Source organism: Elaeis guineensis, chromosome 14, assembly GCF_000442705.2.
Source record: "Elaeis guineensis isolate ETL-2024a chromosome 14, EG11, whole genome shotgun sequence".
NCBI classification, from domain to species: domain Eukaryota; kingdom Viridiplantae; phylum Streptophyta; class Magnoliopsida; order Arecales; family Arecaceae; genus Elaeis; species Elaeis guineensis.
Genome location: NC_026006.2, coordinates 64,920,895 through 64,941,166, shown reverse-complemented (window position 1 = coordinate 64,941,166; position 20,272 = coordinate 64,920,895). Strand labels below are relative to the sequence as shown.

Below are 20,272 nucleotides of genomic sequence, written 5' to 3'. Positions count from 1 at the left end.
CGGTAATGTCCGTCATCATCCACTACCATCGGCAATCTCCACTGCTATATATCATCAATCACCCCTTCCTCAATCTCTACCGTTGCCTACCATTATTTATGATCTCTATTAGTACTCACCATCACCACCTATTTCTACCACCCATTGCCACCAAAGATCTTCATTACTACCTACCATCACGAACAATTTTCACCATTATCCACTACCATCTATAATTTCTACCCTCACGCACCACGATCTACAGCCTCCAATACCACACACCAGTGTGATATTCTCTACCAGTATCATCATTGACAATCTTTATCACCACGCATTACCAATTTCCATCGTCATCAACCACCACCATCAATCTCTGTCACCCATCGTCATCAACAATTTTTTCCCATAGATGCCTTAATAACAGGTGTAAGCAGAAGCTTTGACCAAAGAAGTCGACGCATGATCCTTGGCAACATATTTAATTCACAAGCCCTGAGGCTGCCAAGCACATTTGGGGAGTGTGAACGAGACAAAAAAACGCACAATGATGATTCTTTTAAGAACAAATGTCATCCTGAAACTTAAACTGAGGCTTTTTACCTCACGATTATAGACCAGGCCAAGAACAAACATCCTGCTGCCTACATCCTGCAAAACCACAAAGCAACCGGCATTAACAGGCTTCCCTTGCAATACCCTACCAGACGGCTCCACATACAATGCCCACAACCTTATTTTAAAGTTCTAACCTATGGTGCTCTCTCTCTCATGTTGTCACTCCAAAAGCAAGACTACTCTGGGCTCCACGTCGAGTACTTTTACAGACAAACGAAAGGAAGCACTCTCTTCGGCTGCCAGCTGCACATAGTAGCAACGCCCCAGAAACACAAGGAATGGGCCAAGTCCTTGTAAAACTTCAATAGAACTGCACAACTACAAGATGAATGCAATTTCCATAATAAAATACTTTGTTATCTCGTATAAAATTTCCCTCACTTGTGGATGGCTACAACAAAAAAAAAAATTGTATAGCCCATGGGTCAATAAATTAAGGACTCAGACCTTTGTCTAACTGACAAAACTGATAATAGGCAATGTCATATCTTGTAAACAGGTGTAATTCCAAGAAGATAAAAACACTTCCTCATGACCACAGCCGTTGCCTCACATAACAACAATCTGCTTGTTTCTTCTGCTGAACCAACCACCTGCAAATTTCCACAACAACTCAGCTATTACAAAGAATACTAGTTCATAACAAATAAAATTCTTAACATGCACAATGAGTGTCATTTTTTACCCGCAAGTACAACACAGGGTGAACTAGGGCCTTTCCAATAGAATCAGCTCCTAATGCCCTTTACTTTTTTTATCAGAATGCTTTCTGTCATAGGAAATAAAATTATTCTAAAGAACGATTTTAATTAATATTTTTTAGGCCATCCAACAATACAATCTGAATCAATCTCACTGATTGTATGGATAACTTCATGACTTCTCCCTGTTTTTACCATCTTCTTTCAGCTACAATCAATCTTATATTGCCTCCACCATTGTCTCTGCTTAAGTTGCATTCTTACCGTTGATCACCTTCTTCCTATCCGGTTAAACTCCTACTCCATGTCTGTTAAGAGATCGTCAAGGTCTACAAGAGGATGGTACCTTCCACAAATAGCTTATGGATAAAGCATTGTACCTCAAAGTAGTCCTCGCACACCTAAAAATATCTTCACTGATATTTTGATCACGAGCATAATGCTGCATCTAAACAAATGCTGAGGTGGATACTTTCATTGGATAGAGGAATAGATGTATCACCATTTTAGAGATACCGAGGTCATCCTATTTTGCATACATTCAACAAGAAAGACTTTGTTCAAATGCGACAGGAAAGCTGAAGCTTTCCTTTTCTATTTCATCTAAAAAATAAACAAATATGTTCTAATTCTTGAGGGGAAGTGGATTGCGTGAATCTAAACAATAGTTGGAATCATTACTGCATGCATGTCAGAAACAGCGAAAGAAGAAAACATACCGGACATCTGCTATAAAATCCTGTGAATTTTTCAGATAAGTTGTACAGGTACTCGCACAAAACATTTGGCAGAAGATTGGTGCAAGCCTCCTCAACAACCTGCGATATCATATTTGCAACCATCAGAAGCTGAAATATCATCCAACAGTCATAAAAATGTAACATTGAAGAAGCAAGTTAAATAAGCACATTATGATGGGTTAAATCCATAACTGCAACATCAAACTTGGACATTATGGTATCATTTAATAAATATGGAGCACTATTTAAACGATCATATATACCAGCAGTAATAAGAAAATGGAATTCAAAAAAGAGTTAATCATGATAATGGTTTTAAGAGAGTTCATGAGAAAGCCTTTGTTTAAACATTAAATTAGATGTTTATCCCCTCTATAATGAATAGACAATGGAGATTTTATGTTGTGCTCCAACTAGAAAGGAAAAGAGTGCATGTTATTGGCAACTGAAAGAAAGGTGATTTATGAACTCCACTAATCATGAACTGTTTCTATTCTATAATTTCTAACAGTTCAGAAATGGCAAGAGACAATGGCATCTTTCAATTTTCACACTCCTGTGTAAATTTTAGCAAACTGACACCAGCTACTGCATGATGGTAAATTTAGCACAGTCGATATGTTTGTCATACACAGACACAACTGAACTGATACTCATTATAGAACAACCCTGACTGCATTGATGTTAGTCTCACATGCACAATCTGACACAAATGGCTCTGTTTTATGCAGAGGTGGTGCCCACACTTTGCTTAAGGGGGAAATCAATAATTTTTCCTTTCTCCCCAGAGGCCTTGAAGAATTAGACATTGTCACTAGGTCAATAGAAGAATTTGTACAAATAACAGCATGGAGTATATGTTTTTAAATGAGAGTTCACTTCCACACAGATACCATTTGAAGTTCTTTCTAGCTCCACAAGTGGTTACCGGGCCTCAGTAGGGTTGCAACTTGTGCTGTTGGGTTGAATCGAAGGCTAACCCAACACAATACAGCCAAACCTTTGCTTGGGATTTCTCTAACCAAACCCAATCGAATTCCATGTAAGCTAATTTAGGTCAGGTTGGGCTACGGGATATTTTAAGCTGGCACAATCTACCATGTAATCTGGATTTTTACCAAATATTGTGGAAAGCTAGAAGCAAGATCTCTTTTCCTTAAGGGATGGGACAAAACAAGATCCCTACATTTCCTCCTCCAGAACACCTACAAACTGGACCATTCTGCCTGCCTTTTGAAACATGTTTTTCTCTCTATACATATGGATAAATTGTTTTCAGTTTATCATGCTCTTCAATGAGATTAATAGCTGCCCATCTTCATACTATGTGCATCACATGTGCCAAACATCATTGACCATAAAGGGAAATTTGATCTTATATCTGAAGCTTAAATATGCATACAACTCCTACTCAGATCCCTATCTTTGCAGAACATAGGGCAGAGAGCCATGGAGTCTGGCTTCATATAATAAAAATAATTTCTTATATATAAAAACATAGAATATAGAAATGATCAACAATTATATATTTTATATAGAATTTGTACGCAAAATTATATATCGATGTTATATGTATTGATATTTTTAAATATTTTAAACAACATATTTTTGAAAATATCATAAGAATAAACTGAAATATTTCTTTTCTTTATCATAGCAAAAAGATTGGTTTTTTTATAAAAAGAATCAATAAAAACATATAAAATATGTTGTTTTTATGACATGAACCAAGTTGTAAATATGTATGATAAAACATCAAGAACAACAGAAATGAATGTTGTCTCAGTTGCTTGGAAGAGAATTTAGCTGGCAATGCCATTCCCTCGATCATGCAAAGTACAATTGCATCAATTTTTGCCACAAATTATTAATCATTATTGCCTAACAGAGGCTAGAACATTGCATATAACAAAACAAAGCCTGATGTTATTTCGCCATCCTAAGTGTCTATGCTCATCTTCACCCAACCATACTATGGACAATTCACCCGTCATAGAACCCCCTTTGCTTACCTAAGTTGTTCATACTACTCGTGGCTTAATCGGACTATTTTTTTTCACCTGCCCATGACAAGAAGATATATCTCCAATCAATATAGGGCTTAAAAGCCACCTATTCCTCTGCTTCAATGCGACCATAAAAATTGACCTCCTTTTCTTTTTGGTTGTAAACTACGTTGGCCCTAAATAATACTTGAAAACATTTCCAATGGCTTCAAAAATTATGAACCTATCATGTGAGCCAAAAATTATGTTTACTTAGCATGGCTCAAATACAAATAAAAAAAGTGGAGGTCCCAGTGCATGAAGCTCCTGCCATATCAGGGTCTAGAGCGGGTCAGATGTACACAGCCTAACCTACGTGTAGAGGGACTATTTCTATGTTTCAAGCCCATGACATGTAGGTCAATGGCACCACCTTACAGTTGCACCAAGACCTGTCCCTCATGGCTCAAATAAAAATGATATGCAATATTTTAAATATGTCATCAACAAAAAATATTACCTAAAAAAGAAAAATAACTTTAAAATATGTACAACATAAATATTACGATTATATGAGAAGGCACTTAATAGGTCAAAATTTAAGGTTCTTCCAACTATTTTGGCTCATTTAAAGATAACAAACAATGGCATGTAAAAGGCCAACAAGTACTGATGAAACTATAGGGACTGCGAAACAATTTATCATTCCATTCACATGTCCACACTATTTGTACCTCTGCAAATTTTATGAGATGAAGTCCCAAGATGCGTTCATCTGGTTCACCTAGCACAATATTTCCCATCTGCAAGCACCAGTAAACATATAAGAAAAATCTGCAAGATATACACCATATCAAAACCATCTGCCAATACAGTTTTAAAGGACGAGAGGGCAGCAATAGTTACTATTTCACAAGTTAAACAGAAGACTTACTTTCTTTAGCTCTTCTACATCTTTACCAGATTTCCTTATAATGGAACAAATACGTGCATGTGCATACAAGAGATAAACAGCAGTATTTCCCTGTTCAAGGATGAATACGTAGGTAAAGGATTAATCAAGACAGAAGAAGGTAATTTCCCAGAACAATGAAATTTAATAGTTATCTGCTTCATAAACCAAGGATTATATACTCATCGGAATACACAATAGCAAAGAAATAGTCAAATTATTTATAAGATCAAGCAGCAAGAGCAAATTCATGGTAGTACAGGAATCCACAGAAAAGAGTGTGGCTCTGGGTGGACGTTTGACAGTAAGCTCGACTCTGGGTGGATGTTGGACAATAAGCTCACGTGCAAGAGAGAGAGGGACACTTTTTTCCTTTTTTCTTCTTATTTTTTTTTGGGGGGGGGAGGGGGGTTGTGGGGTTGTGCGAGAGAGAGATTGTGCCTGCATGGCGTTTCAGTATATCATCATATCTTCATCAGTTTCTAGTGTAGAAGATCATAAGACAACACATGCACAAACTGCTTCGTCCCAGGAAGTGAGTGTATATAGAACATTTTACACTGAAATGCATTGGATGTTCTATGTAATGAGCACACAACCACCACCAATAAGAATCAAAAATAATGGCCATCAATCCACAGATAAGAACGTTGAGGGGAAAAAAATCCGATGCCATTTCAGTGTTATCTAACAGCTGCCCAAATAATCAAAGATACTGAGATAAAACTGTACCTTATCATTTAGCATCTGATCAAAATTAAATGTATAATTAGTCAGCCGATTGTTCTTCAGATCTGCATATCTGTTTCAAGATGAAATTACACTAATATCAACATGTAAAGATAATTCAAACCAACAGGAATTAAGATGTGCTGACTGGTAAACTTTACTCACCACCCAAAATAATGTAGGCAGCTGAAAAAGAACTGGTAAAGACACTAGTTTCTAAATCTCGTTTTCCCAGCCAAAAAGAAATATCCTTTCATATCAAAAAATTGGTAATAAGGAGAATCCACATCTAGCATCATGACTGAAACATAGGTCTGTGATATTTACATTAACAAAGCAATTTGCCAACCATCTGAAGTTTTTAAGATGCTTTATTGAGATTATGTGTTCGAAGCTTAGAGATCACGTGCATATTCATAAACTAAACAGGGTATAAATGCAACAACTGCGAAAACACATTGAGTAGCAAAATCTAAAACCTTTGCCAGAATTGAAGGTAGATGTGCAAAGACAAGTTATAGAGAGCATACTTGACAGCGCCATAGCCAATTGCTTCAGCAGTTTTCTCAAGCTCCTCGTCTGTCCAATCTGCAATTTTACCTGATCCAAGGTAATGAATTGTTACATAACACTCATATATAACTTGTAAAAGAATTAGAAGATTCCTAACATGCTTTCATTGTTCTTAATTGAGCATCCAAGAAAAGGATGGTTCATACAGGAAAGAACTAACTGATTTGCGAGGATCCATAAAACAAAGCCACAAAAAAACAAACCAAAGAGTAAGCCAGGCTATCTTAATACCATTCTCCTCAAGACGCTTCTTTAGTTCAGTTTTACTGCGACTTTTAGCTTCATCAAGTAACTCTACTAATCGAACAACTTCTGAGCTGCGAGTTCGAAAGCGCTTGCCATCTGATCCAAGAACAAGACCAAACCCAACATGACTTACTTTGGGATACAAATTTCCATTGGAATCTGGAAGCCAACCAGCTCGTCTAGCAGCCTGAAAGACAGGACTACAGCATAAGCCTCATGACAACCATTCATTTTAGCTTATCAGGAAAAAGTAATATAATCATTACTATACAACTAAAATGAAACTTAAAGTTCACTGCTAAGCATTAAAAGTAGACAGTTAACTGAGGCTACTTATCAGTACTAAGCTGCAAGTGAGGAGTATAAAAAGATGATGAATTAAATTAGTAAGATGGACAAAAGGATATTATCACTGACTACAGAATAATGAACGTAGTACATAATACTTACACTGAAAAGCATATCGAAGTGCTGTGACTGACCAACATCTGTTACATATATCATCCAATTTGCTTTCTCAATGTTAAGACGATACCTTCAAAAGGTTAAAAAGCAACATCAATGAGCCATCTTGACCATATATACAACTTCAGATGCACATCATGAATCAGTAGAAAATTAGGAAGTTGTGTGACATAAATTAGAGTTGTCATTTTCATGCAAAAGCATATTAAAGATGGAGAATCAGAACAATACAAATAAATGTCGGTCCATGATAATTCAGGTAAAATGGACAAATCACAATTGAAATTCACCAAGGAATTAAAGCAATCCAGTAAGAGAAGTTACAATAATATATGGCAGAAATTAACATGAACTGGCAAACAAACAGATGCACAAGGTAAAAAACAATCACAAGTACTCCACAAGTTATATCGCACAAGAACTGTCATTCGAGAAAGACAGTAGTCAACAAATAGAGACATGCACTCTCTGCCATGATAGGAACCAAAAATAGTGCCAGAATCTGGATTACCACCAAGAGCTAAACATCTATGCATTTCAATTACCAAAAAACACCTATGCATCTATACTACAAAAACTAAAGACAATTACATAACTGGAAAAAAAGATATGACTGGTAAACTACCAATTTTAAAGTTCACCCTTCTCTCCCCCACCCCAAACAAAACAAAAAGGGCAAATAAGAAAAAGAAAGAAACTCACCAACCAAAATATCTAAAAGAATGAACACCCACAAAGGCCAAATCCAGAGGGGGGAAAAATCCTAAATGGACATCAAAGGGGTGGCTGCACAAAAAACCCAATCTGAAAGCAAAAGAGGTTATCATACAAATCAATTTTGTGCAACTGTTTCTATTTAAAAATATAATTAAACATTAAAATCTAAATAGGAGCCTTGAGACAAGGAAAAAAAATCTTTAGAATAACTTGAGCTAGATAAGAGTGGTGAGATTTGACAGAAATGGGACGACAAGAACGCAACAGGATATGTCCAATGGGTACAGGGAAACTAAATTGAAACTGAAGCAATGATGATGCTAATTTTTGACAGCAGAGGAAATCCTAAGAGCCCTTCAGATCAGCTTGAGGACCACTGGTGGCTAGTGACTATCAGAGGCTAGAAAAAGTGATCACAAGTCACCATAGAGACAGGCAACGAACACATTTAGCGCCAATAAAGGATTTGATGACCAATACCATTATAAAATCATCTCCCAAACAACATTCAGAACCCTATATAGGTCAGGCTAAATTTAACAATTTTCTTTCAACTGTTACAAATAGGTGATTACAATTATGTGGCAACATAGTGGAACTAAGTGATGGTCTAACTTGGTGAAAACACAGCCACAATGCTTAAACCCAAATTACTCATCAAAGAAAATCACAAATAAGCAGTCATCCTCTAATGACACATCTTTGAGATTTTCTTCAAGTTTGTAAGAAGACAACCCCAGGCTCATTTACCATGCAACCAAAGGAATAGGTGTTGGAACAAATTAAAATCTACTGCAAGGATGTATGCTACTAGACCTGCCCTAACAATACTAAGTGGAATCATATGATGCTCAAAAAGATGTATACTAAACAAACATTAATGGGTAATACAGAATTTATTAAGTGTTTATAACAATGCTCATGGATACGGACATGATCCATTGTTCTTTGACTTGTTTGATATTCTGATCTTAATTATAAAAATTATTCTAACAAACATCTAGCCATAATTTATTAGGCTAGATAAGAAGAAGAGGTACAAACATAAAGCAATTGCAACTGATTCTCAAACAAACTAACCAAAGAGCAGCTAAATCAGTTGAGGCATAGTTGTATCCTCCATCTCTCTTAACAACAATCAAAGGGATCTGATGTCCTTCAACAAATATCACACGCGCACCATCACTTTCCTCGATCAACCCTTTATGAGACAGTTCCTCCAAAACACCTGGAATATAAGGATTATAAAAGCTTTCCCCCTGAAAAAAAAATTAACATCTTAGATGTTGCTTTATTGTCCAAGTCTGAAAAAAAATAATTCAAATGAAACATAGCTTGGAAAAACAGAGACATAAAAGAATTTAAACTTTTTACACATCAACGACAGGACTGCGCTTGTAAATGGGTCAAATAACACTCATTTCAGCTCCTTAATAGTGTTTGTGGGAATGGGGAGGAACAATTGCGAAATACATTAAGCAATGTGCATGTAAAGGGTATTGTTTGTAGTATCAGAACATCCAGGCAGAAAAAGTAAATGGCATGCCAATTAAGGTAGAGCGATGTTCATGCCAGACTTAACAAGTATGTTTCTGATTTCAGAAGGAGAAAATTAAACCACCATTTCTATTTGAGCCTCCATGTATCTTTGATTTTATTTAATCAATTAAGCAAGCATCTGGACATTATATTACCATATTGATGATGATGAATTTCATTTTTATGAGGCTTGCCACCAGCACAATATAATAAAACAAAAGAAAATATAAGATTCAAAAACAATCACGAGCGTGGACTAAAAGACAAAACATGTCAAAATCCAAGAGGTGGGAAATCAAGAAATTGGTACTCTTAAAAAACTCCAATTAATAGTTCAGCCTATATCAGTGGCTTGGTTTCTTGTAGCACTAAATATTCCTTTTAATTCATGCATCAGGTCTGCATGTTCCTTCACAATTCCACAAAAAGGCAAGGTAATTTTTGAAAAACAAAAGGCATCCTTTGAATAAATATCTCTAAGGCCCCTCCAACATGGCAAGTCCATCCTAAACATAAATCTTAAGATCACAAACTTCTTCACCTGAGTGTCACATATGCTCCAATTAGAAACCTATTGATTATATGCAAATAATCATGTACAAATCCAAAAGCACAAATGTGGTCCAAACTCCAAAGAACTCATAAATATCAACATTCATACACAACAACCAATAATCATATTATCAATAACCATTCTTTTGATATTCTTCGTAATCAACTATCAAAACTTCAAAAGCAAGCCAGAATTACACCAAAAAAAAACAAACAATTCCTTAAGTTCAAGGTAAGCAACATTAAATAAAAGAGTGTCTCCTTTTTTTTTTTTTTTTTTGTGCATACTACACTCAAGATTTTATCAGGATTAGGTATAACATCTCCCCTTATCCCTATTCACAAATTAATGCAGATAAACTCAAATTTTATATGCAATAGTTCCACTAATGATGTAGAAAATGGCCATCCATTCATCTGTTAAAGTTAACCTAACCACGGGTTTCTTGCAACGACAAACAAGTTTATCTGGGTTGATGTGAAAATAAGAATAAGAAGAGGTGTCATATGTAATATTGATAAAATCCTGGGTGTGATATGAAAAATTCCTAAATAACAAAATACACTCAAAAGATAAAGCCAAGTCAAGGTTTGTAATCTCGGTACCAGACTCCATACCAGTAACATCCTATTACAGAGTCGATGTGCGGTTTAATACAATATGAGATAGCATACCAAATGTCAATACGATACAGAAAACCATACTAATACAGTAGTGGTAGATATGGTATGCCTCCTACCAGATGGTATGGCAGACCATGAGACAAGTAGTTCATTTCTAAATAAATATACCTTTTCCTCCAAATGAACCCCAAGGCGCTGATACACCAGGTCAAATTCCTTCCTGCTTATTTCACATATTTTTTGCCAAGCATCCCTATATCTGACCTCCCCACCCTGCGATACAACAGATCAAGCAAACAAGAAGATAATTGCAATAGAACAAGGAACAAACTTCAATGAATAATATTTTTTGTCAAAGAAAAATTCAAAATAGAGAGCTTCATGTAACAAATTGTGAAATATGCAATGCCTTCTTACTAATTCATATGGTAAGCAGTATCATGTCGCACAACAAAAGCAAAATGTTCACCTGCAATCGAACCACTGCTCTTTGTGCTCTTTCCATGAAAGTTGAATCTTCATCAAACCTACGTTTTGATGCCTTATAGAATTCCTGACCATCCAATGATAAGAACAATCAGAGGATTCATAGATCAAGATTCTAAAATATAAACTTTTAAAATGCACATTGATACAGCGGTAGAGTATGCATCCTGTCATGAAAACCAGACATATGGGCCAATGTTTGTATAACAAACAGTTTGCTTAATCATTGTAGACTTTTAAAACTAGCTACATAGTTTTTTGTTTCTCTAACAAGTTTTACAAGAAAAAGGTGGTGCAAAGGAAAAAAAATAAAGGAAAGGATCTCTTTCCAATATTTTGTGAAGCACAAAATAAGAAGAGTTAATATTTTGTGGGTCCAACTCTTTGGCATCACTAATACTACAAAATGAATAAACCAACCCACTATTGACCTTTTATGCACCTAAACTTGGACCTGGTGGATCAAAATTAGCATGCACAAAAATTAACCTAGCAAGACTATAAAAAAAGTTTGGGCACCAAATAATATTTGACACAACTCAATTGAAGGTAGAAAAGAAAACAAATCAGACATTCTACACTCAACCTCTCTCATTTGCAAACTGGACGAAGTTAACTGTGATACATATTGTGCAGTCATAAAATATTACTACTGTGCACAACAGAAAGGTATTATGTTATGTAGGGCAGATAACAAGAGTCTCAACCAAGATGATGCTATATACCATTTCTTTATGTATCTCTTGTTCTAAACAACTGGCCACTAAATCAGTCCATAAATGAAAGTGCCAAAATCATCAATTAGCCCTGACTTTGTTCATCATTTAATGACCAAGTATGGCAGCATACACATAATCAGCTTCAATTATCTACTGTATCTAGCCTTGATGATAACACAAGATCATTTGTAACATTTTGTGGGGCATGGAGGGGAGGGGAGAGGGCGGTATGAGGGGAAGGATCTTCAAAGGTCCAATTTCTCTACAAGTTGCTTTCAATATACTCTGCATAATCAGGAAGTATAAACACCCAAACACATACAAATAAAATTAGAAAGTTTCAACCAATTAACTTAGGTGAATCAGATATAGTTCATATTTATCACTCGATGGAGCATTTCCAAATAACCCTAATAAATCTAATTATGTATGAAGCAAAAGAAGTTATTTTCTCAATCAAAATGCTTGGTATAACAGATTCATAAAACTTAAGATTCGGGACATATACAGCAGCAAGTGATACCATATAATTTGGCCAATGAAGCAAAAATATAAAAATGAAATTAGCTGAAGAACAAAGTGTCTGTTGTCCCTAATGATGCATTTAAATTTATCTAGAAACCATGCAGCATTAAGACAGGCACAAATTATTATTCTTCCATTTCACATGTATGCAGAGATGAATTGCTCTACAAACTAGAAATGTGATGAACCAGCTCTCTAACTGCATATGTGTCATAAATGCCATGGTGCTAAGAAATGTCATGTAAGACATATAAGTTGGTAAATCACAGGAGTGACACCTACATTGCCAATAATATGTAGTTTTACTGTCCATATTTTCAGCTACTAGTTAAATCAGTTAAGCAAATCCAAATATTGATAAATATTTACTTAGAATGTTAATATGCTTGGGCGGAGAAACAACACTCGTATATAGATCAAAGCCCACTGCTAAAATAGCAATCACAATGGTTGGCGTAAAACTCAGAAGGATGTCTCGAGAGAAGCGCTAACAGTAAGAATACTTGAATTTTTGTAATAAAAATAAAGTCTTTCTCTCTCGCAAAAAGGAACATCTCACTTATCTCAATTTCTCATAAGAATGTGATTATATTTTTCTTTAACATCATTATTAGACTAAATATACATATAAACTTTAAATGATTTAAAAATCTCCACTAAAGTATCAAAAAATTATGAGATTAGTGTGTAGTAACAATGGAACTGGAAGTGAAATTTCTCAATATGGTTATCATTATTGGTGGCTTTTATTAGAATACCTTGAATATCAGAAGGAAGCAGTACAAAATTCATGCAGTTCCACCATGCTTAACATTCTACATCCTCCTAACTAGATCCTAAATCACTTTCCTATTTGAACCAAAGCATGCATTCCATGAAAAGCATCACAGCTATTTCATAGATGATGTACTTTAGAAAGTATACAGGTGTCTGCAGCAGTATGTGATTTTAAGGCATGATCAGATATCCAGAACCATATAAAGTAAAATTTCCTGCAGAACGTGAAACTATTATTATATCCATATGATTTTCCAGCTCACCTGGAGATCACCAATGGCTTGCTCGCCAGCTTCCTCCCAGTTTGGAAATTTATCAAATAAATGTTCGATCAACATGCCAAACTGTAGAAGATTACATGGACAAATCAATCAGAACAATTATGATTTCAGAATTATGATTAGAAAATGAATTAAAGAGTGGCATGCTGGTATTCATAAATCACGTTGACAAAATGGCAAAAATAAATCATGTTTTCTTACTGACAAAGTTAAGTAAAGAAGCTATCTCAAACTTATAGCTGATTTCGTGATCACACTTAAGGAACTATGTGTTTCCAAATATTATATAGAAAACCAAATGACATGCTAGAAGCTACAAAATGTAAAATAACACTTGATTTTGCCATGTATTTTAATATTTCCTGCAGTTCTTAAACAGCATGCACACAAGACATGCCAACCAAGTCTTCAACAAGATAGCATAGCCTACCATTCCATGAGTAGCAACTTAGAAGATTATCAATGAAAGTATAAAGATTTTATATATAGACACACACACACACACACACACACACACACACACAAAAGGAAAGATTAAAAGGTGAGATGGATTGCAAGAATCCAATAACATCCAGTCTCGTGTTGATGATTAGTCTGGTCAGTTTGACAACAAGGGGGAAGGTCTTGTTGAACTGGAGATACTTTATACAAATTGATTTTGCATATGCAGTAAAATTTATTTATTATAGGTAAGAGAAAAGGAATCAAAACAATCGTAGCATGAAGAACAAAAGACATGAGAATCTGATTTAAGATTAAGCCTTTGGTGCAAAATGGATACCATCACAGAACAAATATATTTGCATCAGAGAGAGATGTCAGTAAGATGACAACGCAAAAGACCACTAATCAAAGATGTTTTTCAAATTAAAAGACAACAAGTTAATCTCCATGAATGAACATACTGAATCTTAAAAAGGTTTACCTGTGTACCCCAGTCACCCACATGGTTTCGTCGAAGAACCTCAACATTTGAGAACTCCAACATGCGAGAAAGAGTATCACCTATTATCGTGGATCTTAAATGGCCCACATGCATTTCCTTCGCAATATTTGGTGATGAGAAGTCCACAACTGCCTTGGGAACTGATAGAATTGGTGCCCATGTCCCAATGCCACTTAACAACATCTTTTGTATACTCTGTACCAAGAAATTTAGATTTATCAAGGTAAATAATAAAAGATAAAGGTCTAAATATGTACAGATTATTTCAAATTTTGTCCTTCTAACCTGAGCTACCCATTTGTCCGACAAAACTATATTCACAAATCCAGGTCCTGCAACTGAGGTGGACTCAATAATATCTGATGGAGGTAGATTTCTCGCAAGAGCCTGCAAAAAAATAATATACAAAGAACTGAAACAAAAGCAGAACAACCAACACCAATATTAAAGGGGAAAAAAGAAAAGCTATGCTGTAGTCATATGATAAAACATAATCATTTTATAAGTCACATATGTCGATTCTGCTCAACAATGTATGAAGCACCTGGCCAACAGAATTGGGATTTCTGAATTCTTTTGACTTTCCTTTTATTCTTGACCACAGGCCCATCGCATTATTACTGCATCAGAGATAATAACAATTTACCATCATTTATTTATCAAAAGTAAACCCAAAGCATTAAACTGACAAATTCCATGTTACTTGCAGTGATGATGCCACCGATGATGGAGCAGTAATTTTAATCATAACTAGTATAGTAACAGTGAATTCAATCATTTTCTAATTAAATATTTTGTCAGATACATCAAAAGAGAATATCTTTAGCTTGAATGGTGTGAAGATCAAAGGTTAAAAACTGTACCACTGATAGTCACCAAACTTTGCTGTGCAAACTTCAACCAACGGCTCTATATTTGGCTCATCTGGGACTGTTGCACTAAGGGATGCTTTGAATAATTTTGACAGCTGCTGTTTGACACTTCCAGCTCTATCTCCGCCCTGTCACATACATGATCCAGCTAAGTGGAAAATAAATGCAAGCCATGGTCTTTAAAGGTGGTCTACATAAGTACTTCCAAAATGAATTCAAGAACTTCAAATATCTACAAGGTTTCCCTACATGACCCATTAATCAAGAATTTAACAGCTTTTATATGCAAAACTCAGCATCAGATGACAATAAGAAGCAATCAAAGTTCATCGCTTTGCAAAGTCTCTAAGAAAAGAATCCAGCTAACAGACAAAAAATAGAAATAGAAAAATTACATATGCTGGCATTGTGCATCATTCACTCAGCGTTCATTCTTTCAAGTAGCCAATGTTCATTGCTTTCCAAAGTCCCTAAGAAAAGAATCAAGCTAACAGACAAATAATAGAAATAGAAAAATTACATATGCTGGTATATGCATCGTTCACTCAGTGTTCATGCTTTCAAGCAGCAATTTTAATCAACAAATCAGAGTGACACCCTGTACTCTGCAATTGTGACTTAAATCTTGCCTTGATATTGCCAAATCCATAATCTACAGATAAATCCAGGGCATGCTCGTAGATTGGAAATTTGAATGGAGAATTCTTAAAACCAGCCCCCATCAGATTAAATTAAACAAAATTAAAAGCAAGTTAACATAACTGACAACAATAGGTATGCAATTAGTATCTACTCTCTAGTTAACAATGATTAATAATGTGCTATTTTCTCAAAGCAAACAGGAAAATGAAACTAAAAGCTAACTGCAAAGCAACTTCAAAACTCTATGCACCAGCATGTTTTGCTGGCTTTCTTTTTCTTCTTTCTTTTCCCTTGAGAGAGGTATCTAGTCCCTGAACAGATGCAGAAGAAATGAACAGCTTGAGCAAGGATTTTAGCTAGTAAAAAGAAAAATTGGCACTAGCTGTCTAGAATATGGTGAATGCTTTTGCCTGAGCCGTTTTTCTCAAATTCACTCATACATGAGTCTATCAAGTCCTCGTGGCACAACAAAAATTCTCAATCAAGTTCTCATAATATCTGGCTGTTTGTCTATCCTTCACTTATCAAAAGTTCAATTCCAGGATTATGATTTACCTATTTATAGCCATTATTAGGTAGACATAACTCAACATTTCATCTGTATTAATTATTATAGCTAAATTAAAGGCTCACGGCACAAAAGGAGATTCTCCTTGCTTAAGATTTAGAGACACAAGTCACACAACTATACAAAGGCTTATTGTTTTCATCCTAGCTAAACAAATTATCAAAGATTTTTTCAATTCTCTTTTACTCATCTAAGTAAGAGTGTTTATCATTTCCTTACCTTGACAAGCTAGTCTTTGATTCCTTCTTCTTTCAACAATAATTTAAGCAAATTACAAGGGCAAAAAGATAAATACATAGGGAAAAATAACACTTTGAAACAGAAAAATGGTCTATTGATAGAAATCAGACCTTGAGATAACACGTGGCAGGTACTCTTGAATAAGGTTTATCCACGGTGGTCAATATTAAAAAAATATTAAAGGGTCCCAAAATCATTCAGTTTGAAACAGACAAGTTCTAATTTATTCCAGATTTCTTGAAAAGGAGTTGCTAAAACTGCCTATTTGAACACTTCAATCTTTTGGTGGTTTTTATGTGTTGCAGAAACAGAAATGTGTTCTGTCTATGTAAATCAGACCTTGTGATAACATGTAGCAGGTACCCTCTCATAAGGTTTATCCATGGCGGTTAATATTAGAAAAAATATTGAAGGGTCACAAACCCCAAATCATTCAGTTCGAAGCTGACAAGTTCTAATTTATTCCAGATCTCTTGCAAAGGGGTTGCTGCAACCGGCTATCTGAACGCTTCAATCTTCTGGTGGGCTTTATGTTTTGATACAACATCTTCATAACTCCCCCCCCCCCCCCCCCCCAACAACCAACCTTGATTTTTTTTTTAAATTTTCTTTTTCCCAGAATTGGCTTTGTCTTCCAGCATATTTTGTTTATCATTTTTGCTGTTAGATGAAAGAACTGATCACATTTGAAGTAGATTCCTTTTGTCCAGTGAAACTAAAGTTGCAGGCGAATAATAACCCATACAAAGAAAAAATAGGAGTCCAAAAGAAACTGCTTCCGAAAAAAGTAGAAAGCTACCAATTTAAAGTTCTAAACTAGACCAAAATAAGTTATCAGTTATCCATGTTTTCTAATTTCATCACCATCGGATTATCTGAGCTCGAATGCCCACCGGAAGAAGAAAAAGAAAAAGAAACATAAGTAAGTCACGGATAGCACAAATCACTCACATCTTCTGCCGCTTGCCCTTCCAAACGAGCAGATTTGGTAGCCTCACCGCTCATGGCTGATGGCAATTCCGTCTTCTTTGTTGCAAGAAATCTCTTAGAAGCCGCCCTGTAGTAACCTGTCTAGTTCCACAAACAAACGACCAAAAGAATCCAATTAAAACTCAAAACCCATTCAATCTGTATCTTATTTCGGGCATTCAACAGTGAGAAGCAAACGCCCGTCACTCCAAGTAAGATTGACACCAAAATAAGCATTCTGACCAAAATTAACTCAGCAAAAAATCCACATTCCCTCTAATTTCCGAAAAAATTCCTCAAGAAGCGGGCGAAGTAACAAGAAGATCAAGGAAAAAAAGACAGCAAAAGATGAGGAAAAGAAGGAGTGTTTTCTTGGTGGAGAGGAGAGGAAAGCGGGAAAAAGAATCATTTTTACCGGAGGGAGCGTGGGGGCAGCGGCGGCGGAGAGAATGGAAGGAACGGGAAGCGGAAGGGAAAGATGAGTGGAATGGTGCCGTCATCGTTAAATATACCCTAACCGCTCCTAATCCTGGAGGGTTTTTGGGTTTCCGTTATTTATCAGGTTTCTCGTCTTTCTTGGTTTCCAACTTACTACGGCCTCCCATTGTTTTGTGGCCCGTAACGTTCGAGCGCCCGCTGGGCCCAATGGTTTTGAGACGCCCGGTTGAGACTTTAATAAGGCGGACTAATTGACGGAAACGGCCCATCCGTATGGAACGGTAATGCAGCCCGGCCCACCAACCGAGGGACAATTTACGTCGATGCATCGAAAGTGAGTCATGTGTTGAAACGTAGCTAAGGTTCTATTAATCTGATATCTCATAAAAATCAAATTAAATTCAATATTTGGATTTTAGCTATGATGCTTGAAGCGATCATTATGTTTAAAAAAAAAGGGAGAAAAACTATGGAAGCTGAATGGTGAAATAAACCGATTTGAAGTTAAACCCATTCCTTAGAGCAAATGGAATGATGAGATGTGCTGGGGCTCAACAATGGTTGTCTGGTCATCGTATAAATACCATCGACAGAAAATTATTCATAATTTTTTTTGATAAATAATAAATTATTAGAAGTCATATATTGATGATGGTAGGTGGAATGGTTTGTAATCACAATATGGAATATCTTCGGATATATTATTCAAACTATCCTAGATATAAATTTAAGTTTTTTACCTGTGCCTTGCAGTGTATAAATTTCATTTAAACTAGTGAAGGAGAAATATGTCTGAAGCAACTATACGCTTGTAGTTGAGAATGATAGGGAAAACAATATCTGCAAAGTCTGAAGTGAACCTTTTAATATTTTTTGGTTCTTTTGTAATGTGCAATAATTATTTTTTGCATATCTTTGGATTGAACACATCTTTGGTTTGTAGCCACACATAATTGGGGAAAAAAAATCTTCACACAAAGATTCAATGCTTAGCCTTATAGGATCTTATGGTTGATTTTTATTTTTTAACTTTTAATATCAATACTAATAACATAAGGAGAACTCCCTCAAATGTAGATTGGACATTTGAGGACCTTTCGAGAAGTGCTATCAACCCGAGGGAAGAGAAAAGACATGCAACATTCAACTTCTATGCTCAATATCCTAAATCGTTCTCATATATTTGTGGCATGTTGCCAGGATCTAGTATTCCATAAACACAGAGAGGAGGTTTAGAATTGCAACGTGTCAGGGAGATTTTAAAATCCATATCAGAGGTCATGCATGAATTTGTTGTCTCCAAGGCAATTTCTTTTGGATTGAGAAACAACATGATAAGTTTCATCAATTTATTACATAATATTTTAGACAATGATATCGAGTGCCTTAAAAATATTAGCACGCTAGTATGGGTGGGTAGCATGGGTTTACAACTATCAGAATCCACTTTAGTTAGTGATCGTGCATGACTACAATAAATGGCATAAATGGATTCGTAACAGCCCCAGCTTCCAAAGTGGAGAGCAGCCCATGTCATCCACAGATATTTTTCAAGCATCACTTTTTAATTATACGTTGGACCAGAAACAACAGGACGCAACAAGGAGTTTAGAAGAAAGTGGACGCAATGCTCCAGTTCTCAGCCACACCGGACGTAGAGATCTCGAATTCGAATATTATGATTGCGACTAAAATCTTTGGATAAGATATCCTGTCAATGACGAAACGAGATGTACAGTGGACCACCGATTAGTGGCTCCAAATGGATGACCTTGGTGCACGTACGTGCCCGATGGAAAAGGGGACGTACCATGCCGTGAACTTTTTCCTCTAATGCGCTATTGACGTGTGGCTTCGACGTGGTTCCCATTACCGTACCTTTATAAATTGTGCACCACCTCTTCCTTTCTATCGTGGACATCGAAGTGGGAAGATGGATTCAGGGCTACGTTGTTTCCTTCGTACTTTGTGGTTCTTCTTCTTCTTCTTCTTTGCCTTCGCTGTTTTAGCAGGCAACGCCATTCCGATTTCAGGTAAGTAAGTGGCATCTTCTTTTTTTTTTTTTTTTTTCTATCCCTTGCTGCTCTGGCGTGATCTGAAGCCTGCTCGTCAAGATCATAGTTGGTCATACTATTTTAGATAGTGTTTGATTATTAAAAATAAAATAAAATAAAAATTTATTTTATTTTATTTTTTAAACATACTATAAAATAATGATGGGACTCACAAATTTAGCAATTTCAATCAAAGATATGTTAATTGTACCTTATTGTCTACTATCTGATTTAAACTATTTCATATTGGATCATGAAATAGCTTATTCTATCTGCATCATTACAAAAAATTTTACTTTATTCTACGTTAGAGAATAACATCATCTTATTTCTGATGA

General features: G+C 35.7%; 1 protein-coding gene and 1 long non-coding RNA gene across 3 annotated transcripts; both read right to left on the bottom strand.

Moving 5' to 3' along the window:
- Positions 1–506: 506 nt before the first annotated feature.
- LOC140853593 (uncharacterized) lies at positions 507–869 on the bottom strand. Its single transcript, XR_012136671.1, has 2 exons — positions 729–869; positions 507–627 (listed from the first exon to the last, which is right to left on the bottom strand). It is a non-coding gene; the product is annotated as an uncharacterized lncRNA (long non-coding RNA).
- Positions 870–913: 44 nt separating this feature from the next.
- LOC105057102 (arginine--tRNA ligase, cytoplasmic) lies at positions 914–17,993 on the bottom strand. 2 transcript variants are annotated; one of them, XM_010939558.4, is made up of 18 exons: positions 17,858–17,993; positions 17,425–17,544; positions 15,015–15,151; positions 14,696–14,771; positions 14,437–14,538; positions 14,131–14,346; positions 13,188–13,268; positions 10,887–10,970; positions 10,586–10,690; positions 8,783–8,961; positions 6,971–7,055; positions 6,506–6,707; positions 6,232–6,301; positions 5,705–5,774; positions 4,955–5,044; positions 4,755–4,823; positions 2,015–2,113; positions 914–1,187 (listed from the first exon to the last, which is right to left on the bottom strand). In XM_010939558.4, exons 2-18 carry the CDS (start codon positions 17,476–17,478, stop codon positions 1,077–1,079), a joined length of 1,830 nt encoding a protein of 609 aa, XP_010937860.1. In that variant the 5' UTR covers positions 17,479–17,544; positions 17,858–17,993; the 3' UTR covers positions 914–1,076. The 2 variants fall into 2 exon arrangements, with proteins under 2 accessions (XP_010937860.1, XP_010937859.1); XM_010939557.4 differs by having other exon boundaries at positions 17,425–17,540; positions 17,858–17,987.
- Between the last annotated feature and the right edge of the window lie 2,279 nt (positions 17,994–20,272).